The sequence below is a fragment of the Bos indicus x Bos taurus genome, chromosome 4, assembly GCF_003369695.1.
Source record: "Bos indicus x Bos taurus breed Angus x Brahman F1 hybrid chromosome 4, Bos_hybrid_MaternalHap_v2.0, whole genome shotgun sequence".
Classification (NCBI taxonomy): Eukaryota; Metazoa; Chordata; class Mammalia; order Artiodactyla; family Bovidae; genus Bos; species Bos indicus x Bos taurus.
In genome coordinates, this window is record NC_040079.1 from 25417897 (window position 1) to 25443555 (window position 25659).

General features: G+C 50.5%; 1 protein-coding gene across 3 annotated transcripts in view; it reads left to right on the forward strand.

The window, feature by feature from the left end:
* COPG2 (coatomer protein complex subunit gamma 2) overlaps positions 1 to 25659 on the forward strand; it is a 144612-nt gene that overhangs the window by 83038 nt on the left and 35915 nt on the right. For all 3 annotated transcript variants that reach the window (XM_027538975.1, XM_027538973.1, XM_027538974.1), the window contains 5 exons: positions 411 to 514; positions 1007 to 1132; positions 1878 to 1940; positions 2600 to 2739; positions 4912 to 5083. In XM_027538975.1, the coding sequence (XP_027394776.1) occupies positions 411 to 514; positions 1007 to 1132; positions 1878 to 1940; positions 2600 to 2739; positions 4912 to 5083 (605 nt within the window). The remainder of the gene's footprint in view (positions 1 to 410; positions 515 to 1006; positions 1133 to 1877; positions 1941 to 2599; positions 2740 to 4911; positions 5084 to 25659) is intronic.

Consider the following 25659-nt stretch of genomic DNA (forward strand, 5'->3'; position numbering starts at 1 on the left):
AATAAAACAAATTGCCATTTGAGTAATATCAGTGCCTGGGTTTGGAATCCTTTTTAGTATCCTTGGAAAGTCTAATATTGCCAGTTTTTAGTTTGTAGAAGTCTAAATCTTTACCAAGGTCATGTGGTTGCAGATCAAAGAACAGACTCCAAACTGCTATCTTATCTACTGTGTTCTTCATCATTTTAATGCCTACTTATGTAGTGCTTCTGATTCATAATGATACCATTTCTTTACCAATTCAGAATACCCAGGATGTATGGAGATTTTAGGAGCCACTGTTGGCTGTGGTTGAGCTCTTGTATTACGGTAGTATCAGATGGCCTGGATCGTGTCTGTCAGGCATAGTGGTAAAGCTCTGGATATCTTTTAGAGTGCTATGACATGCCTATTCTGTATCCCCTGGACAGGTGTATGATGGATACTGATGATGAGGTACGGGATAGAGCTACCTTCTATCTGAATGTGCTGCAGCAGAGGCAGATGGCTCTGAATGCTACATATATCTTCAATGGTCAGTGAGAGCCAAGAATGGAGACAAATATGCTTTTGTTCTACAAGTGGTGTCTTGGAAGCGTATCTCATGATTTGCATATGAGCTGGCTTCACTAGGCAGAATGCTTGGTTTCTGTCTCAGAATGCACTTCCATTTCTAGAGAAACCTAAAAGTATGTAAAAGTCCGAAGAATATTGCTTGTTCCTGGTTCTCTCTGAGCTCCCTCTTGGATGGGTTTACCTTTTTCCCTTTTCTTATGCTATCTTTGTTTCCACATGGCTCTGTTGCTTTGTTTTCTGGAAGATACTTCCATTTTGTTGCAAATATGTATGCTCAGCTCCTGTGCTTCCTCAGATGGAATTATAAGTGCCTATATTCTTTAATAATTTAGCTTATAAACCTGTGGTTATAGTTTTATTTAGAAAGCTTAAATAAATATTACAAATCTGGGCCTGTCTGGGTCCTAGGATTGGCAAGAAATTCTAGTGCTGAGAGTTTTCTATTTCATAGGTCTAACAGTCTCTGTACCAGGGATGGAAAAAGCCTTACACCAGTACACGCTGGAGCCTTCAGAAAAGCCCTTTGATATGAAATCTATTCCTCTTGCTACGGCTCCTGTCTTTGAACAGAAAGCAGGTAATGAGAACACTTTGTTTTTAAACTGTTCATAGTTTCACACCAAGAAAATACACTGTTGGCATATTTTTTCTAATATTCTTTTAATGGTCACTCCTTCTAAATCTTATAGAACTAAGATGAATGATATTTTTAAAGTTAGGGTTTTAAAATTTTTTCCGTATTTTCCCATGAAAGCAAGAATATGAAGTGTGACATAGAATGAAAGATTCTTCTAATGCTGAGTGTTAGAGCTTTTGAAGTTAGTTGTCAGTGTTTCAGAGCTGTAGTGGTGTTGTCACCTCCTATTTTTGTTTTGTGATCTTGATTAACTTCTTAGTTAATTTTTCTTTTGGAGGCTTAAAAAATAAATGGACAAAGCGTATAGTGGTTCAAACCAAAAATGAAAGATCTTACGCCCTCAACATTTTCAGTTTGTTGTTGTTGATACTACATAAGTAGTTTTTCCTATCTGAATAACGAGATTTGTTTTTATAAACCGTTCCTTCTTTTAAGAGTAATTTTTAAAAATATTCTGGTCCATAAAAGCAAATTCTGTATTTTTAGAACTTGCTTTATTTCATGAAGTACGTTCACTAAATATACTTTGAGTGTCTCTCCAAAAAGGGTGACAAAGAACCTCCTGGTATGATTTAGCAATAGCTCTTATATATCTGCTGCGAGTTTTGTCGTCATCTCCTGTATGCATGTTTGACTTGATAGTGGGAGGGAAAGCTCACTTAACTGCTCATCCCTGTCTCTGTAGAAATCACACTGGTGTCCACTAAGCCCGAGAAGCTGGCTCCTTCCAGGCAAGACATTTTCCAAGGTATGATGATTTGATGTGTAGAGGAAGTAGCCCAGCTCCCTAGGCATTGTAACTGTAATGAAGGCCCCCACTTTTTATTCAATTTTATTAGTTCTCAGTATGGGAAATCTTTATATGACTGAATATAATTTATTGTCATAGCTTCCTGTTGTTAGGACTACTGGAATCTGTGGGAGTTGGCAATTTCCAGTTGTCAGCTTACTGAGAATGTTGTTCTTACCCTGTATCTTGGTTAACGGGACTCAAATCAGATGAAATTAGGAATTGAGTTTCTTTTTTATTTTTTGCTTTTAGTAATTAACTGTGAAGTGAAGTGAGAGTCGCTCAGTTGTGTCTGACTCTTTGCGACCCCCTGGACTATACAGTCCATGGTATTTTCCAGGCCAGGATACTGGAGTGGATGGCCTTTCCCTTCTTCAGGGGATCGTCCCAACCCAGGGATTGAACCCATGTCTTCCAAATTGCAGGCAGATTCTTTAGCACAGCTGAGCCACCAGGGAAGCCCAATTAACAGTATAAACTCTTACTTAAAAGATTACTTCACTAAAGCTTGGGGACACATTATTAATTGAGTGTTCTTAAAACATTTTAGCTACCCAGAGTAATATCTTCCCTTGTCTTATTTTGCTTCCTTCTTTTCTTTCCTTTTTTATTGATAGAGCAACTGGCTGCCATTCCTGAGTTTATGAATCTAGGACCCTTGTTCAAGTCTTCTGAGCCTGTTCAACTTACAGAAGCAGAGACAGAATATTTTGTTCGTTGTGTCAAGCACATGTTTACCAATCACATTGTGTTCCAGGTGAGAGAAGTGTCATAACTGGCTCTGGTAAGGGATTTAGTATTAATTCTCCTTTAGTTTAGAATACACAGAAGAACTGTACAAAAAAGATCTTCCTGACCCAGTTAATCACGATGGTGTGATCACTCACCTAGAGCCAGACATCCTGGAATGTGAAGTCAAGTGGGCCTTAGAAAGCATCACTATGAACAAAGCTAGTGGAGGTGATGGAATTCCAGTTGAGCTATTTCAAATCCTGAAAGATGATGCTGTGAAAGTCCTGCACTCAATATACCAGCAAATTTGGAAAACTCAGCAGTGGCCACAGGACTGGAAAAGGTCAGTTTTCATTCCAGTACCTAAGAAAGGCAATGAATGCCAAAGAATGCTCAAACTACCACATAATTGCACTCATCTCACACGCTAGCAAAGTAATGCTCAAAATTCTCCAAGCCAGGCTTCAGCAATATGTGAACCATGAACTTCCAGATGTTCAAGCTGGTTTTAGAAAAGGCAGAGGAACCAGAGATCAAACTGCCAACATCCGCTGGGATCATAAAAAGCAAGAGAGTTCCAGAAAAACATCTGCTTTATTGTCTGTGCCAAAGCCTTTGACTCTGTGGATCACAATAAACTGTGGAAAATTCTTCAAGATATGGGAATACCAGACCACCTGACCTGCCTCTTGAGAAACCTGTATGCAGGTCAGGAAGCAACAGTTAGAACTGGACATGGAACAACAGACTGGTTCCAAATGGGAAAAGGAGTATGTCAAGGCTATAAATGGTCACCCTGCTTATTTAACTTATATGCAGAGTACATCATGAGAAACACTGGGCTGGATGAAGCACAAGCTGGAATCAAGATTGCCAGGAGAAATATCAATAACCTCAGATATGCAGATGACATCAACCTTATGGCACAAAGTGAAAAAGAACTAAAGAGCCTCTTGATGAAAGTGAAAGAGGAGAGTGAAAAAGTTGGCTTGAAGCTCAACATTCAGAAAACTAAGATCATGGCATCTGGTCCCATCACTCCATGGCAAATAGATGGGGAAACAGTGGCTGACTTTATATTTTTGGGCTCCAAAATCACTGCAGCTGGTGAAATTAAATTTTATTTAAGTAAATAACTGCAGCCATGAAATTAAAAGATGTTTGCTCCTTGGAAGGAAAGTTATGATCAACCTAGACAGCATATTAAAAAGCAGAGACATTACTTTGCCAACAAAGGTCCGTCTAGTCAAGGCTATGGTTTTTTCAGTGGTCATGTATAGATGTGAGAATTGGACTATAAAGAAAGCTGAATGCCAAAGAATTGATGCTTTTGAACTGTGGTGTTGGAGAAGGCCCTTGAGAGTCCCCTGGACTGCAAGGAGATCCAGCCAGTCCATCCTGAAGGAGATCAGTCCTGAATATTCATTGGAAGGACTGATGTTAAAGCTGAAACCCCAATACTTTGGCCACCTGATACGAAGAACTGACTCATTGGAAAAGACCCTGATGCTGGGAAAGATTGAAGGAGGAGAAGGGGACGACAAAGGATGAGATGGTTGGATGGCATCACCGACTCAATGGACATGAGTTTGGGTAAACTCCAGGAGTTGGTGAAGGACAGGGAGGACTAGCGTGCTACAGTTCATGGGTTGCAAAGAGTGACTGAACTCCTTTAGTCTTTGATTCTGGTTCCTTTTATAGAGAACCAGCTTGCCAGCATTTTTCTGGTTTTCTTTCCTAACTCCATAGCTAGAGAGATGCCTTTGTGTGATGGGAAACTTTTGATGATTTAAACTTAAAAGGACATAAAACTGAAATGTCTGAAAAAGTTGGCCAGCATAAAGTATAACCTGTGAAAAAATGATCATCACTTAATATCAGGGTAAATTAAGTGTGTTATTCCAAAAACTTGGATTTCAATTCGATTCTCAGCCAGCTGTCAGACTTCTACCATCTTGTTTGGTAGAACTCAACCTCAGGAAAGAGGAAAACACTGGTGAATAACATAAACAAGAAAGACCTCAAGAATAAGCGTATCCTTGTTGTCTCAAGAAAAATCTTAGGGGGAGACATGCATGGTGTTTAGAGAGAGAAGGTTTAATGGATTCCAGAAGTGACTCGAGGGTTATGGGGAGGAAGAAACAATTTACTTGAAAACCGTTTTTTTTCATAACTTTCCCATTTGATGACTTTTCAGTTTGACTGTACCAATACTCTCAACGACCAGCTCCTGGAGAAAGTGACAGTGCAGGTGGAGCCGTCGGAGGCCTATGAAGTGCTGTGTTGTGTCCCAGCCCCCAGCCTGCCTTACAATCAACCGGGAGTATGCTATACTCTGGTTCGTTTACCCGAAGATGACTCAATAGCAGGTACTAATACACAGAATACAGGAGATGTGATTAAGAGTGCATTACCACTTGAACTCTGAAGTGTCTGGACAGATACTTGGGGTCCAAGAATTTGTTTCTTTTCTGGGATTAATAAATGTAGTGATAATGAACGGTAAATTTATAAAGTTAGTTACTGCTACAGAAATACTAATTTTATAACCAAGTTTCTGAGTAAAATATGCTGGGCATTTAATCTTAAAAGAGAAACTGAATGTATACAGTGGTAGCCCAAAACAGAACTGAGACTTCCTGTTGAAACAGCATCACCACTAGTGAGGGTGCACATACCTGACGTCCCCTGTGAAGGATCAGGGCCTCCCCGATGTTTCTTAGGGCAGCCTCAGGGCTTTTTAGTTAGTAGACCCATGGCATCGTAAAATATTTTTTTTAAGGGTCCTATAACACAAGGCAAGTGTCTGAGAGTATGTCTCAGCCTAGTGACTGGTTTAACCAACATTTGTATATCCACAGTTGAAAAAGGCTCTGTGATCCGCTTGACCTGTTGTGCACCTGGGGATTGGGTTGGGAGCATGGTTGGGGGGAGGGGGCAGCGCGTGTTGGAAGGAGAGCCAACTGCTAGCGTCAACAGTGGTTACAGATTTGGATTCTGAGATATTATGACCTACCTCCTGTGAATGTCAAGTACTTGATTTCTTTTCTCCGTTTTCCCACCTGAGTTGTTTTCTTCCCATATTTGCTGCAGAGTATTCACAACTGTTACCCAGTTTGTACCGAAATAAGCACACACATTGCACTTAGATTTTGAACAGTTTTTATTACTGGTACAGGAAAAAACAATTTTTACTACTAATACAGGAAAAAACATATAGCTAACAAATATTGGGAAAATTACAGAGTTACAAGAAATCGTAAAAGTACTAGTAAATAGTTATCCCTGGTCATCATTCAGTTACATTTGGGGCTTAACCTGTCTTCCTTTAGCCCCTTTCCCAACTCCCTTTTTAGATACTGGTTCCGGGAGCGCCTGCCCAATCTCATCTGTGTTGGATGATAGACCAGGCTACTCAACTCTAGCACGAGGTAGATTCAAGTTGGCACCATTGCTGGGTCTGAACCCCAGGTTGTTCCCTCTGGCCCTGGGTGGACCTGCAGTTGCAGCCACCCTGGATCCATAACCCCCTGGGTAGGAAGGCACTTTCTATCTGGCCTCCACTATTTCTCCTTTGAACATTAGGCCATCCAACTTTAACCTTTAATTATCTCCTTTACCCCTTTTTATGAGGTTTCTCTTATTCCATTCCCTTTTAACTTCACTTTCTTTCCTGGTCTGTTTCCTTCTGGTTAGATTTGTCTAATGTCCACCAGCCCAGTAATTAAGCTGGCTGTAGTCTTATGTAGCTAGTTTCATTTAACCTTATTCTAAACCAATATCTGGGCCCAGTCTTAATGTCACCCTGTGGCTTTTGCCACCATCCTGGGATACTCTGTCCTTTTTCTAGTAGCCACCTCTCCATATTTCAAAATTCTAACCCCATTTTTACTTCCCACAAACTTTCTGTCTTTTAAGGAATGCCATTACTTTGTCACTTAATTTTAGAGGGAACCAAAATGCTAAACTCATTGAAGAATCAAGCTCTTCCCAATTGAGAATACTAGCTCCTCCCATTTCCCCAGGTTCACTTGGATAACTGATAACTCAGGTGCCTCACATCCCAGGGAGTGGTTCTAACAGAATACAATAAATAACAGTTTTACAATATCAAAAATACATAAAACAACAATATTGAAATTACAGAAGTTACATACAGTATAGGAGAAAACAACAACAACAGAAAACATTTCTACCAACACAGAAAGCATAAGGGAGGTTTTATTCCTCCTTACTAAGGAGTTAATTTCTTTTTAAAACATATATCTTACAAATTAGCCCAGAGGTTTCAGCTTTTGGTCTGCTGGCTATGGACTCTTTTGGTTGATGGTTGTTATTGGGGTTTTTTTTTTTGGTTGTTAGTATTTTGTTTATAAAAATTTGGCATTTGGAGAATTTTCTAAATTCAAAAGGGTTTGCTGATTGGTGTTCAAACTCAGTTATAAACTCTGGTGATTGTATCTTGGATAAAAGAAATGAAATTTAGTCTCAACATTTGGACTTTTAAAACTTTGAAAGTTTTAAAAAATTAGTAGGTTGACTTACTGATTTTACCAATGATTTTACCCATCAGTTACCTGCTTAGGAAAAAAAAAAAAACAACAAAAAAAAACTCCTTTCTATTCTTTAGTCTATGTTAGAAATTATGAAATTTTGAGCCTATGGCCAATCCCAAGTCTTTGCTGTGCAATGAATAGAAGAGAAATACCAGGGCACAGGTGGTAATACAAGTCTTTTTTCCCTATTCCTTCCTTTCAGCATTTTCCTGTTGCAGATATTCTGAATCTTAGCCAATTACATAAAGATCTATATATCACCTCTGCCTGTCTCATCTCAGAAAAGATATTTTCCACATAGTTACAGGAAAAAAAATAGAAATTCTATAGATTGTGATTTCCTTCCTTCAACCTGAAAACTATACAGAATAGGAAGGAAAATAGGTTTTGGAGACAGATAAATTAGGATTTGAATTCTGACTCTGCTACAGACTGAGTGCTTAATTGTAGGCAAATGTTTTGATCTCTGTACGCCTTTTAGAATTATTGTAAGGATAAAATGAAATTAAGTGATGAGTATGGTGCCAGACACATAGTAAATACTTAATAGATAGAAGGTATTCTGAAACTATCCACTTTCTCCCTTTACCTAACTCTTTAGAAATCAAGCCGTTCACAGTTCAAAAGATAGAGACCCACCAATTTCCTCAGAAAGTTATTCTGTCAGTTCTTATCTTTTCTTTATCTTTAAACCTTCCCATTTCTCCTTACTGTGAAAGTGTACAAAAAAATCTGTGCCATCTGAAAAAAATTTAAACTCAACATCAAGTATTACCATAACTCCTTCCTTGAAATATTGGGAAATTATAAAAAGGGTAATCAACATCTTAAGTCTCAATTAGTCCTACTGATCTGTCCTCCAGCAACTACCCTTTACTTAAAAAATGTCAGAAAAGCCTTCAAGGGAGCATACTTTCCTAGTGTCCTTTCTCACACAGCAACTTTCTTTCCTCTGCATGTTTATTACACCAGTAACAACACATATATGCAACATTCTATGAATTTTTTCCCTCCTTGGGACCTCTGTAATGACCATACCCTTTCATTTTATTACTTACTCAGAATCATTCTAATCCCTATATTGCTTTTATTATTGAACTCTCAGTTCTTATAGAATCATATTTCTTAACTCAAACCATCTGAGCAAATTTAAATGGCCCTCAACAGAAAGTGTCCATATCAAGGTCATATTTAACAGTACATGTCTGAATCTTTTTCTGGTTTTCGCTAGGGATGCTGCCTCCCACTTAACAGCTCACAACTCTTTCACATGACACATACCTACATTCATACTGTAGTTCTCGACTTTCTGCCCACACCTCCTTAAACCTTTATATTAACTGGAGCTACCCCAGGATTCTGATGGACTCCAAACTCTTCTCTGAAGCTGCTGTTTCCATTCCATTATTTGCTGTTCAGTATTGATCATATTAACTCCTGACATTCCGAATTAAATCCACAATTTCAAAATTTATCTCAGTTTCTTTTTACTCTGACTCACCTCCAATCACTCACTCGGATTCATATTACTGATCCTTAATGAAACCTTGCATTCTTCCAAGCTAAGCACATAATCTGCAATCTTTGTTCAAACACTAAAAAAAGCAGGCAGGATAAGTTGAACATTACTATTTAGCCACAATATATCCATTCCCTTTATCACCAGAATTTGTATGAGTCTAGCTAGAGAGTCCATATTCCTCCAAGTTTGACCTGTTAAAGAGACTGGCCAAGGTTCAAGCCTGAGACACTCATTCACTTGTTCATTCATCTCATAACCAATTTCCCCTTCTCCAAACACTGAAGTTTTTAACGTTTCCTCTGTGCTGGCTTTGAACCTTTCTTCCTGTCCTATTTCATGTTCGCCATCATCACTGATAGCTGTCATCTTTATTGCTGCCTTTCTTGAATGATAACCCCTCTCCAGAGTGCAGTGTAACCATGGGACATCCACTCATTTCTTCTTCCCTCTCTTGTAGCCTTAGAAAAAGCCTCTGCTGGTTGGTACCCCCCAGGTTTGGTTCAGTCTGGCCTTTAAATGCCTTCAGTATGTGAAAATGTGAACCTACTCTTTATTGTTCAAACACTCCCATCCTCTGGCATGCGTTATCATCTCTGACGTCCAGAGTACTAATGGCACGAGGACTGCTGCTCATGCTCCCCCTTCAGATTTTGTTTTTTGACTTTCTCTCTATATGACCATTTATTCTCTTGAATCCACCCACTCTGACATAATTACCTGATAGATTTTTTTCAGGCAGCCACCAGTTTCCTTGTGACGATTTCTTTTTATGTTTTCTCCCATTTTTCCTTATTTCATTAATTGTGATCAAGTTGAACAGGTAGCACTCTGCATCATAACTGTAATAATGTTCCTTAATAATCGCAAGAATGATTTATATGTATACTGTCAACTAAGTTCCCACTTTAACCACTTCTTTCCATTTTTCCTTTGCTCACTTTCATTAGAAAAACAACAAACATAAGAACACTTTATCAGGTTTGTGTAGGAGGCATATTTTCTCAGTGCTAAATACAGTTCTTTAAAAATCCTGTTGATTGCACCGTACCACTTTTGTTTTGTACTTGACCATGTTGTAGCCTCTCCCTCCATAAGCATTCTGCATTGTCTCTCTTCCCATAAAACAGTGCTTGCTCCTGGTCGTGACAGACAGCACCTCTGCTTTCTTATAGTCACTAGTCTGCACCTACTGTCTGGCCTCCATACCACATACGGTACCCCTCCTGCCCATGAGATCTGCTGGATTCCAGATTGGGAGCTCTTGAAGCTGTCTTCCCCTTTTCTGTGGAGCCCCCTTTAACTACCCTGACCCTTTACACAGCCATGAGGTCCTCCCTGCCCTCCATGCTGCCTGTCCCTTTCTTTTCCCATTGACTCTCCTCACCCATCTCAACACTGGCCCACCACCTTCACAGCCACTCCAGAACCCGAAGTCTCTGTCTCTGCACGCTGAGTGCGAGTGAGCCTTGCTCAACCATCCTCTGCCTTTTCTCCACTCTTGTGTTCCAGCCCCTCTGCTTTGTCCTCAGTACGCCATCCTGCTTCCCCGACCACCTGCCCACAGGGGCAGTGGGCTTTTCCTTGATATCTGCTCTCTCATTGAGCCTCCCTCATGCTCCCCTGTAGCCAGCTCTTGGTCTGCAACATACTGCAGTGACTCTGTATGCTGTTCCCAGTCATCCCTAAGTACCTGTCTTGTCAGGTCCCTCAGGCTTCTGTCAGACCTTCTATCATTTCATCTAGTCATGCTCTGCACTGACAGCCTTGTTTCAGACACTTTCTACAGCCCACTGCCTCTACCAGCTCATCCTCCTCTGCCTCATCCACTTCTCCCATGTTCCACCATGGCCTCAACTGTGCTGTCCTCTGTCTCCTGTGCGGGCTTGCTCACTGCCTTGACCCACTCATGGGGGCAGAGCTCCTGGATGGACATCGGCTCCATCCTTTTGCCACTTTGCTGTCACACTTCATGCACTGTGTTCCCTGACCCTCTCAACTACCCTCTCCCACACTAGATAACGGGTGCCATCGCCTCACCTTCCTCACTCTTCTTACCCATTAGACGTCCTCTCCTCTACCACCTGTTTCAGAATGCTCACCTGATCCCTCCTACCCCTGGGGCCTGATTTCATCATCTCTCCTGACTTCTTCTCTACTGCACAAATGCAAAAGAAACTATGCAACCTTAGTCATGTGACATTCTTTAAAGAGGCTACTGTCTGAATCTTCCAGCTCATTCTTCTCTGTCCTGTGCATCCTTCTTGATCCTCACCATCTGCTCAAACCAGTTCAGGACTCTCTGCTTCAGCACTGATACACTGCTGAATCCACACGCTGTATCTTCCAACCCACCCTCACGTACCAGGCTGAGCTCACCTCCTGGGCGCCATGACCCCATGTTGCCCCTCCCTGTAACCTTTCGTTTCCATCCACACCCTTGTCTCACAGTCTTCTGATCAGGTCTCGGGGAGCCTCAGCCTTCGATTCTCCTACTTTTCCTTTCAGCACAGCACTCTTACCTTCTTCTCACCCTCTTGCCCCACACCTGCCAGCCCCCTTCCTGACACCTCCACACTCCGTCCAGACCTGCACAGAGCCCTGGGCCTGCTGTCCGCCCTCCTCCTCCCCCTCCTCCTCTCTCCTGGCAGTCACCTCTACCAGACGCCCCGACCTCTCCCACCCCCGCCGCCCCTTCCATCGTGTGGGCGTCCCCTCTGGTGTTCTCTGCACAAGTGTACACAACCTGCTGGGCCTGCTGTCTGCCCTCCTGCCCTCCTCCCTCCTAGCAGTCATCTCTCCCCCAGACGCTCTTCTGCACTACCTCTCCCACCCCCTCTGCCAAGGCCTTCCATTGTGTGGACATCCCCTCTGGTGTTCTCTGCACAAATACATACAACGCTCCTTCCTTTCAGTCATTACTTCCATCTCCCTTGGCCCTACTAAAGAGTTTTAAATCTTAAGCTCAGGGACACCATGCTTGCAATCTACTCCCCATTTATTGACAGTAAACCACCCCCCATCCTACCCCCCACCCCCCTTCATTCAGGTGCCTTGTCGGCTACATTCATTTATTCGCTGTCTGCCTGGTCCTGGGTCCTTTTCCTCCAAGTCTGACAGTCTGGACTCTGATGCCTCCCTCTGCCCCATCCGGGGACTCATCTGCTCACCCTTCACCTCTCTGCCCAGCTCTCCACCTGCCCTCCCCCCCAGTGATTCTCACCCGAGGATGCATGACCCCCAAGGCTGGCCTATCAGCAGCATCTCTGAGGAATGTTTTTGTGTTTTCTTTTTGCATGTTTTTGGGTTTGTTTTTGTTTGGAGCAGAGTGCTGCTCGCCCTCCGATGTTCTGATAGGCCTCCCTTGGGGTCCATGCCCCAGCCCCCCCGCGGGTGAAAACCACCCCCCCCACCCCGGGGAAGAATCACTGCTGTGGAGGGCCAGCCTGCCTCCCTGGGCTGCACTCTCCCCTTGCAAGCTCCTCAAAGATCCCAGCTCTGCTGCCCTGACACTGGCCCAGCACTGTCCCCCTGGAACCCCCTCATTCCCTTCCACGTTAGCTTCCTGACACCTGACGTGCCCCAGACCCCAGTCTGCATTAGAGCACTTCTCTTGTTAAGCCACACCCCCTGCCAACACTCCTCTCCCCACCCCTCACCCTTTATGACTCTCAGGCATTGGGACAATATCTTTGGTGCAAACCTGTCCTTCTTGGCACTTGCTCTGTCCATTACCCCAGGTTACCCCTCTTCATTTCAGACCTGTGACACCATCCTCCTGGGGAGCCTTGCCCTCCCCGCCAGTCTCCCTGTCTCTCTGTGTTTCCACTGAACAGACCTTCCCCTTCCTCCCTTCCTGCAGTGACTCCCCTTTGTCCTCTCTGTGGACTCACTGGTCCTCCCAGTCCTCAACCTGTAGTCACCACCCCAACACTGGGCATGCCATCAGTCCAGAAGCTCAGTTAAAGCACATGATGTTCCCAGTATCTGAAGTTGGCTCATAACCGCCCCCCCCAACCTTGATCCCAAACATCCCCCTCCCATGTCCAGCTCTGTCAAACCTGACCTGAACCCCAACCCAAAGCCATTCCCTACCCACTCCTGAAACCCACCTCCCACTCTGTCTCCCGACCCCATCCCCAGCAGATCGGATCCGTAGTACTGAAGAGCCTGGCCGAAAGTTCTACCCCAGCCACGACATTCCAGGCTGCAGCAGCAGCCACTGCTCCCACCCACCGCTAGCCACCCCTTTCTTTTCACGCCTCCCTCCACAAGCCTCAGCCCCCACTGGCTGGCCCTGTAACTCCAAGTCCTTCTGGGTGGCCCATCTGCCAGAATGCCTCTCTGCCACTCCCTCTTCTCCTTCCCCCTGCTGCTGTCCGGCCTGTGTCCCTTCCTCTGCCCTCTGCTCTCCATCCTCCCCGGGTGCCTCCCATCACCTGGTCTGTCTCTGCCAGGTGACCCTCCTGTCCTGCCACATCAAGACCCCGTGTGGAAGTTCCTTCCTGTCACCTTTCCTCACGTGATCCACTCCTCGCCTTCCCCTCCCTGGCCCAGGGAGAGCATCAGCCTCTCCTCTCCGTGCTCCCCGATGCCTGTCATCACTGCCCTGGGTCATCCCTTCTCCATAGGGGGTGCTCCCTCCTGGGACCTGCTCTCCCAGCTCACACTCTTTCCATCCCCTGCCCTGCCCCCTTCTCTCCAGAACCACCCACTGTCTCTCATTCAGTCCTTCCGAGGCTCGGGCCATGGTTTCCCTTTAGGCTCCCTTTCCTTAGCCTGGCACTCTCTTCTTTTCTCACTTCCCTTTTAATCAAGCCACTGCTCACAGGATTTACACCAGGCCCCTGCCTCCCCACCTCCTCCCTCCTCCTCCTCCATTGCTCCCCCCTCTCCTCCTCAGACCCTGGAATGCACCCCTGCCTTGCTCTCCTGCTCCCTGATGACATGATTCGGATCTCCCCTTTGCCCTCTCTCCCTCTCAGCTGTGCTTTAAGACTCTGGTTCTCCATCCCATTCTGCCTGCCCCTCTGTTCCCCACATCCAGCCTCCTGATCTGAGCCCCCAACCCCAGTCTCCACCATCCTGCCCTCCGCTCTCTCTTCCTGTGCCTCCCTGCCTCCCCCATTTTCTTCTCTGACTAGACATATGGTTTGAAGGTCCCTGTTTTTCCCCCCTGGTTCCTTGTGTGGAATCTCTCTGCCACGTTCTAGGCCTCCTCCGTCCTTTAGAGGTCCCTTGTAAATAACAGAAGCACTGCTGATGCCACTCTAATTCCCCACCACTCCTCTGCCAATTCTGTCTGCTCCCCACTCTGGACTCCATCCCCTTGAGTCCCTCCTCAAGCCCCCGAGGCTCCCTGCGCTGTTTCTGTGCAGCTCCCTTGTCTCTCCCTATGCAGAGCTGCCCATTTCCTCCACGTCACCAGTCATCACGGCCCCTGTCTCCAGCTGCTCCTAGGAGCCTTGGGTCTTCCCCAAGACCAGGCCATGTCATCTCAGCTGGTCCTCTCTGCTCTGCTCCCACCATGGGCCTTAGTACCGCACAGACCACTCTCTAGGAGCTGTGAGGTAGCAGCTGCCCCCGCAGGCACGAGGTTTCCTCCCTGTCCTGTGCGTACTGTCCCTTGTCCCGTATGCTGCCTGCCCAGTCTGCTCCCTGCTCATCACTGCCTAGGATGCCGGGCTCCTGCTGTCCAGACTGGGTAGGGATTGGACATTCCTTGCCCCATCCTCTGCCTTTTCTTCCGCTCTCTGAGAAATACTCCCCTTCATCCACAGCATCCACCCTATCCGCTACCACCTGCCAGTCCCGTGAGGTCTTCCCTGTCTGCCCCTCCTCCCGAGGCATGCCCCTGCTCCTGACTGCCACTTCCTGGTCCACACGGACCATGGATCCTGCTCCACTGGATCCATGCTCTCTGAAAACAGCCAGAAGGAGCCTCCATTTCAGGTCTGCCATTTTGGAACAGGTGGCTGCTTCTGGGCCCTCTCTGTTTGTTCTCACCTTGCCCATCTCCACTGCACCACTGCCTCTAGCAGCCCATCCTGCACTGGCCTCTTCCCACCTCTCCCACTTCCTCACTTGCTGTGTGCTGTGCGCTTCGTCCTGCAGGGGCTTCCTCATGCCCTTGGCCCACTTTGGGGGGCAGGTTCTCCACACCCACTCTCTCCTGGCTCCCTGCCGTCCCTCTGGACACAGTGTGTTCCCGGATCCTCTCAACAAGCCTCTCCTGCTGGCGCCATTGCCTCACCTTCCTCACTCTCTGATCTGTCAGACCCTCTCCTCCACCACACTCGCCCGCCAGCTGGAGACGACTCACCAAACCTCCTTCCTCCTGGGCCCCATTTCCAGGCCTCTGCTGCTCTGCAGTTACTGCACACGTAGCAAAGGAGCAGTCTTCCCTGAACCTGTGACAGTCTCTCAGCTGCCACTGTGACCCCTCCAGCTGGACTCAGTCGTCTCCTCTGCTCTGCGCACCCTTCTCAGTCCCCTCTCCGCTGCTCGGCCTGGTTCAGCCGTCACTGCCTCACTCACACTGTGACACACTGCTGCATCCACATGCTCCGCCCACCAGCCCACGCTCAGGAGCCAGGCTGAGCTCACCTCTCGGGCCCCACGACCCCACATCGTCGCTGCCTGTCCTAACCTTCCACGTTTCCATCCAGACCCTCATCGCGCCCTCTCCTGACAGCCCTCGAGGCCCTTCGGCCTCTGACTCTCCTCCTCTTCCTTTCATCATGGCTCTCTGACCTTCTTCACATGCTCCTGCCCCCATTCCTGCCAGCCCCTCTCCCAACAGCTCCACACTCAGTCTGGACCTGCACAGAGCCCTGGTCCTGCCGTCCGGCCCTCCTCCTCCTCCCTGCGGGCAGTCACCTCTCCCCCACACGCTCCCCTGCACTGGGCTCGCCCATCTCTTCGTGCCACACTCCACACACCCCTCCTGCCGCCCACATTTCACGACTCTCAAGACTTTGACAGTATCTTTGGTCCACTTCTCCTCTTTCTCAGTGCTTGCCATTTGTCCCTTTCAATAGTTCATCCCTCCTCATTTCAGATCTGTGAACCCCTGGCCTTACGGTTATCTTGTCCATCTGTCTTTCCTGCCCTCCAGGTGCTTCCCTTCCACCTTGCCTGCAGCAACTCTCCTTTTGTCCTTTCTGGGTAGACTCAGCGTTCTTACCCTCCCTCTTCCTAATGTAGGCATCACCCCTAATACTGGACTTGTGATCAGCCCACAAGCTCAGTTAAAGTAGATGACATTCCTAGTGCCTGGAACTTGGCTCGTGTGTCCCAACTCCCATCCCCCACCACCCACCCACCCACTGATCTCGTCTCTGCTCTCCTGTCTGACCCAGTCAACTTCTATCCACACCCCTACCCCAAACCCCAAACCCCATCCCCCCAGCTCCCACCCTGTCCCAGCTGGATCCGTAATAAAGAGCCTGGCCGAAAAGTTCCACCCTTGCTACAACATTTGAGGCTCTAAGAGTAGCCACTGCTCCCCGCCCACTGCTAGCCACCCCTCCCTCTCCACTCCTCTTCCATGGCTCTGCCCCCACTGGCTGGCCCCAATGCTGTGAACTTCCTTCCAGACGGCACCTCTGACATCTATCTGAATTCCTACCTGCCACCACCCTCTTCTCATTGCTCTCTTGGTGATAACCTGCCTGTCTCCTTCTTCCTCTCTCCCCTCCCCATCCGCCTCATGCACCTCCCATCACCTTCCATCATCTGTCGCTGGCAGGTGACCCTCCCTTGGTGGTACATTGAGACTGCCACATGGACACTCCCTCCTGTGACTGTTCCTCATGTGATCCATTCCTTCCCTTTCCCTCTCTGGCCCTTCTCTAAGGGCCATGGTTTCATCTCAGTGTTCCTGATGCCCATCAAGTTGCACTGGTCATCCCTTCTCCACAAAGGGTGCTCCCTCTTGTGACCCACTCTCCTAGCTCTTTCCTTCCCCTCTATGCCTCCTCCTCCTTCCTAAATCCTGGACTGTCACTGACCTGATCCTCCCACTGGCCCCAGCCACCATTTCCCTTTAGGCTCCCTTTACCTCAGTCTTGCACTCTCTGCCTCCTCTCTCCTCCCTTTTAATCAAGCCATTGCCCACAGGACTTTATACCAGGCCCCCACTTCCCCATCTTGTCCCTCCCCTGCCTCCGCTGCTTCATCTCTCCTCCACTGCAACCAGGGTGCATCCCTGCCCATTGCCTTGGTCTCCCTGATGACAGGTTCAGACCCCCCTCTTTCCCTGTAGGCCACCATTCCCTCACAGCACCCGTGTACAGATCTTACGACCCTCCAATTGCTTCCCCGTTCGGCCTTGCCTACTCTGCTGTTTGGCTGCAACCACCCAAAGAGGAGTCCCTCACCCGTCAAGCATCCCACCCATTGCTCTCTCCTCTTATGGCCCTTTCCTGCCCACATTAATCCCTGCTTTCCCCTGATTCTCTGTGCAGTCTCTCTGCCACTTGCTAATGTCCACTCTTCAACAGCCAAGGGATAGCAAGGACCCCGATTCGGTGATGGACGGCCATGTTGGTGCCACCTTAGTTCCCACCCATCCCTATGCCATTACTGAACAAGTTTGCTACCCACACACTGGGTTCCACCTGGTCCTTGCCAGTGTCCCTGAGGTTCTCTGCCAGTGTCTGTCTGATGGCATAACCCTGCTCTGTCCTCTTTGTCAATTGTGGCCCTTTGCGCTTTGCTCTGAGGGCCTTGGGTCTTCAAAGGCCCCGGTGATGGTATCTCAGCTCTGCTCTGTTCCTGCTGTCTGGCATCAGTACTGCACAAAAGCCTCCTGCCTCATGAGATCTGTCAGAGCCCTGGACTGGGAGCCCCTCAGGCTGCCCTGCTCTTCTTGGCAGCATCCCCTTTACCTCCTTGGAGCCCCAGCAAGTTCATGACATTCTTTCCCCTCTTCAGTGCCACCTGTTCCTTTCTTTTTCCATTGATTCCCCCGACCCAGCTCGTATCCTGAAGATACCTTCCACAGCTGCCCAAGACTCCAGTGTCTCTCTCTCCAGGCTGATTGCCACTGGACTGGCTCGGTCCCTCACCCACTCTTCCTCCTGCTGTTGTCTTCAGGAGCCCCTTTGCTTCCTCTTCAACATCTCATCCTACTCCTTCTCCCAGCTGCCAGTCTTGGGACACATTCCCCAATCTTTCCCTCAACTTCTTTTTGGACCTGACTTTATGCTCCCCAAACGCCAGCTTCTTGGTCCCCAGCATGCTGGAGTGAACCCAGGCTATCTGAATTCACAGCAACACATGCTACTTTTGGGGTTACCATTTTGGAGAAAGTCATTGCTTCCAGGTGCCCTCTGACATTTCACCATCTCACCAGATGTTACGTGGACAAGGCTGTCTCCATATTTTCAAACCACCACTACCTCTAGCATCTCACCCACTGGTCTCACCCACCTCTCCTGACTTCTCACTTGCTGGCCCTCGTGCCGCTCTTCCTCCTGCACAAGCTTCCTCATGGCCTTGACCCACTTCCAGGAGCACAGTTCCTACATTCTTCACATCTCTCCTTCTAGCCCTTTGTCATCCATCTCTTGGTGCACTGCATTCGTGTTCCTCTCAACAAGTCTCTCCTGCCCTGGCTGCCAGGTACCATCACGTGCAGTCCCTCACTTTCCTGGCCCGCTGGACCCCCTTTCCACTCCATGCTCTCCACTTCCCATAGACCGCCCACCCATCCTCCTGGTTTCAAGGTCTCTCCTGCTTTGATTCTCTACTGCAACATAGTGGAAAAAAAAAAAAAACACAGACAAACCTGTCCTACCTGACATGTGAGATTCTTTCAGCTACACTCTGAGCCTTCAGACTGGATTCCATCATCTGCTCTGCTGTGTGCTCCCTTCTTCATCCTCACCCACTGCTCACCACACTTCAACCCTCTTTGTGGCAGACACACCTGAATCCACAGGCTCTGCCCACCATCCCATTCTCAGCCATGTGGACCGACACTGTATTTCTCCTCCAGGACCTCAGAAAATCGCTCCCCATAAACTTGCACGTTCCCATCCAGGCTCTCATCAAGCACTCCTCTGACACAGCACTTGGGGCGTCTCGGCCTCTGATTCTCCTGCTTGTCCTTTCACTACCACACTCTCACCTTTTTCTCACCTTCTTACCCCTGCGTCTGCCAGCCGCGCTCCTACAAATGCGCACTCCATCCAGACCAGCACTTGACCCCCTGGTAGCTCTCCCCCAGACGCTGTCCTCCACGCTGCATCCCATCCCCCGTCTGCACTTTTCTTCGTGTGGACGTCCCACCCGGAGCTCTCTGCTCAGAGACATACAACCCAGCTTCCTTCTGCTTCACTCCCATTCTCAGCCCTGCTCCTCAGGCTTCCTGACCCCAGGGAACACAACCATGGTGCCCCACTCTCCACGACAGAAGGTGAAACCTAAGCCACCCCCGCTCAAGTCCTTTGTCGGCTACATCCATTTGCTCCCTGTCTGCCTGGTCCGGGGTCCTTTTCCTCCATGTGTGACAGTCTGGACTCTGATGCCTCCCTCAGACCCGGTGGCTCATCTGCTCACCCTTTTCCACTGTGGCACTGCCTCGAGCAGCCCATCCTGTGCTGGCCTCTTCCCACCTCTCCCACTTCCTCACTCGCCTGACCTGTGCTGTGCTCTTCCTCCTGCGGGGCTTCCTCATGCCCTTGGCCCACTCCTGGGGGCAGGTTCTCCACACCCACTCTCTCCTAGCTCCCTGCCGTCCCTCTGGGCACAGTGTGTTCCCGGATCCTCTCAACAAGCCTCCTCTCCTCTCCTGGCTGCCGGGCGCCGTCTCCCGCGGTTCCTCACTCTCTGGCCTATCGGACAGAGGTGGACCTCTCCTCCACCACCCTCTCTCAGTTGTCCGAGGTAGCTCACCTGACCTCCCACATCCTGGGCCCGGTTTCTAGGTCTCTCCTGGTTTCTCCAGGTCACACACAGCAACACTTCCGCTACTCTCTGTGACCCCTCCAGCCGGCCTGAGTTGTCTCCTCTGCTGTGTGCACCCTTCTCAGTCTCCCATCCGCTGCTCAAACCAGTTCAGCCGTCTCTGCCTCAGACACATTGTCACACACTGTCTGTCCACATGTCCAGCCTCCAAAGCTCCTATCCTCCCAGCTCCCCCCAGTGTAACCTTTCCTGTTCCATTCAGATCGTTTCACACTCCTCTGACACATTCGTGGGGAACCCTTCCTGACTCTCTGCCTTCATCCCTTCACCACAGTGCTGATACGTTTAGCCTCGCCCTGGGCTGCCACCCCTCCCTACCCCAGCCTCCCTCTGCACAGAGCCCTGGGCCTGCTGCCGCCCTCCTCCTCCCCTCCCTCCTAGCAGCCACCTCTCCCCAGACGCTCTCTAGCACTGACCTCTCCCACCCACTCTGGCCTTTCCATGAGTGTGGACGTCCCCTCTGGTGCTCTCTGCCCGCGTACATACAACCCCTCTTCCTTTCAGTCTGCACTTGCATCTCTGGGCTTCATATCTCAAGCATCCTGAGCTCTGGGACCACCAAGTTGGCAATTCACTCTTGAACCATTAACAGCAATTCCAACACAACGCCATCATTCAGGTGCCTTGTCGCCTACATCCATTTGCTCGCTGTCTGCCTGGTCCTGGGTCCTTTTCCTCCAAGTCTGACAGTCTGGACTCTGATGCTCCCTCAGACCCGGGGGCTCATGTGCTCACCCTTCTCCACTGCGCCACTGCCTCTAGCAGCCCATCCTGCGCTGGCCTCTTCCCACCTCTCCCACGTCCTCACTCGCCGGACCTATGCTGTGCTCTTCCTCCTGCAGGGGCTTCCTCATGCCCTTTGCCCACTCCTGGGGGCAGGTTCTCCACACCCACTCTCTCCTAGCTCCCTGCCGTCCCTCTGGGCACAGTGTGTTCCCGGATCCTCTCAACAAGCCTCCTCTCCTCTCCTGGCTGCCGGGCGCCGTCTCCCGCGGTTCCTCACTCTCTGGCCTATCGGACAGAGGTGGACCTCTCCTCCACCACCCTCTCTCAGTTGTCCGAGGTAGCTCACCTGACCTCCCACATCCTGGGCCCGGTTTCTAGGTCTCTCCTGGTTTCTCCAGGTCACACACAGCAACACTTCCGCTACTCTCTGTGACCCCTCCAGCCGGCCTGAGTTGTCTCCTCTGCTGTGTGCACCCTTCTCAGTCTCCCATCCGCTGCTCAAACCAGTTCAGCCGTCTCTGCCTCAGACACATTGTCACACACTGTCTGTCCACATGTCCAGCCTCCAAAGCTCCTATCCTCCCAGCTCCCCCCAGTGTAACCTTTCCTGTTCCATTCAGATCGTTTCACACTCCTCTGACACATTCGTGGGGAACCCTTCCTGACTCTCTGCCTTCATCCCTTCACCACAGTGCTGATACGTTTAGCCTCGCCCTGGGCTGCCACCCCTCCCTACCCCAGCCTCCCTCTGCACAGAGCCCTGGGCCTGCTGCCGCCCTCCTCCTCCCCTCCCTCCTAGCAGCCACCTCTCCCCAGACGCTCTCTAGCACTGACCTCTCCCACCCACTCTGGCCTTTCCATGAGTGTGGACGTCCCCTCTGGTGCTCTCTGCCCGCGTACATACAACCCCTCTTCCTTTCAGTCTGCACTTGCATCTCTGGGCTTCATATCTCAAGCATCCTGAGCTCTGGGACCACCAAGTTGGCAATTCACTCTTGAACCATTAACAGCAATTCCAACACAACGCCATCATTCAGGTGCCTTGTCGCCTACATCCATTTGCTCGCTGTCTGCCTGGTCCTGGGTCCTTTTCCTCCAAGTCTGACAGTCTGGACTCTGATGCTCCCTCAGACCCGGGGGCTCATGTGCTCACCCTTCTCCACTGCGCCACTGCCTCTAGCAGCCCATCCTGCGCTGGCCTCTTCCCACCTCTCCCACGTCCTCACTCGCCGGACCTATGCTGTGCTCTTCCTCCTGCAGGGGCTTCCTCATGCCCTTTGCCCACTCCTGGGGGCAGGTTCTCCACACCCACTCTCTCCTAGCTCCCTGCCGTCCCTCTGGGCACAGTGTGTTCCCGGATCCTCTCAACAAGCCTCCTCTCCTCTCCTGGCTGCCGGGCGCCGTCTCCCGCGGTTCCTCACTCTCTGGCCTATCGGACAGAGGTGGACCTCTCCTCCACCACCCTCTCTCAGTTGTCCGAGGTAGCTCACCTGACCTCCCACATCCTGGGCCCGGTTTCTAGGTCTCTCCTGGTTTCTCCAGGTCACACACAGCAACACTTCCGCTACTCTCTGTGACCCCTCCAGCCGGCCTGAGTTGTCTCCTCTGCTGTGTGCACCCTTCTCAGTCTCCCATCCGCTGCTCAAACCAGTTCAGCCGTCTCTGCCTCAGACACATTGTCGCACACTGTCTGTCCACATGTCCAGCCTCCAAAGCTCCTATCCTCCCAGCTCCCCCCAGTGTAACCTTTCCTGTTCCATTCAGATCGTTTCACACTCCTCTGACACATTCGTGGGGAACCCTTCCTGACTCTCTGCCTTCATCCCTTCACCACAGTGCTGATACGTTTAGCCTCGCCCTGGGCTGCCACCCCTCCCTACCCCAGCCTCCCTCTGCACAGAGCCCTGGGCCTGCTGCCGCCCTCCTCCTCCCCTCCCTCCTAGCAGCCACCTCTCCCCAGACGCTCTCCAGCACTGACCTCTCCCACCCACTCTGGCCTTTCCATGAGTGTGGACGTCCCCTCTGGTGCTCTCTGCCCGCGTACATACAACCCCTCTTCCTTTCAGTCTGCACTTGCATCTCTGGGCTTCATATCTCAAGCATCCTGAGCTCTGGGACCACCAAGTTGGCAATTCACTCTTGAACCATTAACAGCAATTCCAACACAACGCCATCATTCAGGTGCCTTGTCGCCTACATCCATTTGCTCGCTGTCTGCCTGGTCCTGGGTCCTTTTCCTCCAAGTCTGACAGTCTGGACTCTGATGCTCCCTCAGACCCGGGGGCTCATGTGCTCACCCTTCTCCACTGCGCCACTGCCTCTAGCAGCCCATCCTGCGCTGGCCTCTTCCCACCTCTCCCACGTCCTCACTCGCCGGACCTATGCTGTGCTCTTCCTCCTGCAGGGGCTTCCTCATGCCCTTTGCCCACTCCTGGGGGCAGGTTCTCCACACCCACTCTCTCCTAGCTCCCTGCCGTCCCTCTGGGCACAGTGTGTTCCCGGATCCTCTCAACAAGCCTCCTCTCCTCTCCTGGCTGCCGGGCGCCGTCTCCCGCGGTTCCTCACTCTCTGGCCTATCGGACAGAAGTGGACCTCTCCTCCACCACCCTCTCTCAGTTGTCCGAGGTAGCTCACCTGACCTCCCACATCCTGGGCCCGGTTTCTAGGTCTCTCCTGGTTTCTCCAGGTCACACACAGCAACACTTCCGCTACTCTCTGTGACCCCTCCAGCCGGCCTGAGTTGTCTCCTCTGCTGTGTGCACCCTTCTCAGTCTCCCATCCGCTGCTCAAACCAGTTCAGCCGTCTCTGCCTCAGACACATTGTCGCACACTGTCTGTCCACATGTCCAGCCTCCAAAGCTCCTATCCTCCCAGCTCCCCCCAGTGTAACCATTCCTGTTCCATTCAGATCGTTTCACACTCCTCTGACACATTCGTGGGGAACCGTTCCTGACTCTCTGCCTTCATCCCTTCACCACAGTGCTGATACGTTTAGCCTCGCCCTGGGCTGCCACCCCTCCCTACCCCAGCCTCCCTCTGCACAGAGCCCTGGGCCTGCTGCCGCCCTCCTCCTCCCCTCCCTCCTAGCAGCCACCTCTCCCCAGACGCTCTCCAGCACTGACCTCTCCCACCCACTCTGGCCTTTCCATGAGTGTGGACGTCCCCTCTGGTGCTCTCTGCCCGCGTACATACAACCCCTCTTCCTTTCAGTCTGCACTTGCATCTCTGGGCTTCATATCTCAAGCATCCTGAGCTCTGGGACCACCAAGTTGGCAATTCACTCTTGAACCATTAACAGCAATTCCAACACAACGCCATCATTCAGGTGCCTTGTCGCCTACATCCATTTGCTCGCTGTCTGCCTGGTCCTGGGTCCTTTTCCTCCAAGTCTGACAGTCTGGACTCTGATGCTCCCTCAGACCCGGGGGCTCATGTGCTCACCCTTCTCCACTGCGCCACTGCCTCTAGCAGCCCATCCTGCGCTGGCCTCTTCCCACCTCTCCCACGTCCTCACTCGCCGGACCTATGCTGTGCTCTTCCTCCTGCAGGGGCTTCCTCATGCCCTTTGCCCACTCCTGGGGGCAGGTTCTCCACACCCACTCTCTCCTAGCTCCCTGCCGTCCCTCTGGGCACAGTGTGTTCCCGGATCCTCTCAACAAGCCTCCTCTCCTCTCCTGGCTGCCGGGCGCCGTCTCCCGCGGTTCCTCACTCTCTGGCCTATCGGACAGAAGTGGACCTCTCCTCCACCACCCTCTCTCAGTTGTCCGAGGTAGCTCACCTGACCTCCCACATCCTGGGCCCGGTTTCTAGGTCTCTCCTGGTTTCTCCAGGTCACACACAGCAACACTTCCGCTACTCTCTGTGACCCCTCCAGCCGGCCTGAGTTGTCTCCTCTGCTGTGTGCACCCTTCTCAGTCTCCCATCCGCTGCTCAAACCAGTTCAGCCGTCTCTGCCTCAGACACATTGTCGCACACTGTCTGTCCACATGTCCAGCCTCCAAAGCTCCTATCCTCCCAGCTCCCCCCAGTGTAACCATTCCTGTTCCATTCAGATCGTTTCACACTCCTCTGACACATTCGTGGGGAACCGTTCCTGACTCTCTGCCTTCATCCCTTCACCACAGTGCTGATACGTTTAGCCTCGCCCTGGGCTGCCACCCCTCCCTACCCCAGCCTCCCTCTGCACAGAGCCCTGGGCCTGCTGCCGCCCTCCTCCTCCCCTCCCTCCTAGCAGCCACCTCTCCCCAGACGCTCTCCAGCACTGACCTCTCCCACCCACTCTGGCCTTTCCATGAGTGTGGACGTCCCCTCTGGTGCTCTCTGCCCGCGTACATACAACCCCTCTTCCTTTCAGTCTGCACTTGCATCTCTGGGCTTCATATCTCAAGCATCCTGAGCTCTGGGACCACCAAGTTGGCAATTCACTCTTGAACCATTAACAGCAATTCCAACACAAACCATCATTCAGGTGCCTTGTCGCCTACATCCATTTGCTCGCTGTCTGCCTGGTCCTGGGTCCTTTTCCTCCAAGTCTGACAGTCTGGACTCTGATGCTCCCTCAGACCCGGGGGCTCATGTGCTCACCCTTCTCCACTGCGCCACTGCCTCTAGCAGCCCATCCTGCGCTGGCCTCTTCCCACCTCTCCCACGTCCTCACTCGCCGGACCTATGCTGTGCTCTTCCTCCTGCAGGGGCTTCCTCATGCCCTTTGCCCACTCCTGGGGGCAGGTTCTCCACACCCACTCTCTCCTAGCTCCCTGCCGTCCCTCTGGGCACAGTGTGTTCCCGGATCCTCTCAACAAGCCTCCTCTCCTCTCCTGGCTGCCGGGCGCCGTCTCCCGCGGTTCCTCACTCTCTGGCCTATCGGACAGAGGTGGACCTCTCCTCCACCACCCTCTCTCAGTTGTCCGAGGTAGCTCACCTGACCTCCCACATCCTGGGCCCGGTTTCTAGGTCTCTCCTGGTTTCTCCAGGTCACACACAGCAACACTTCCGCTACTCTCTGTGACCCCTCCAGCCGGCCTGAGTTGTCTCCTCTGCTGTGTGCACCCTTCTCAGTCTCCCATCCGCTGCTCAAACCAGTTCAGCCGTCTCTGCCTCAGACACATTGTCGCACACTGTCTGTCCACATGTCCAGCCTCCAAAGCTCCTATCCTCCCAGCTCCCCCCA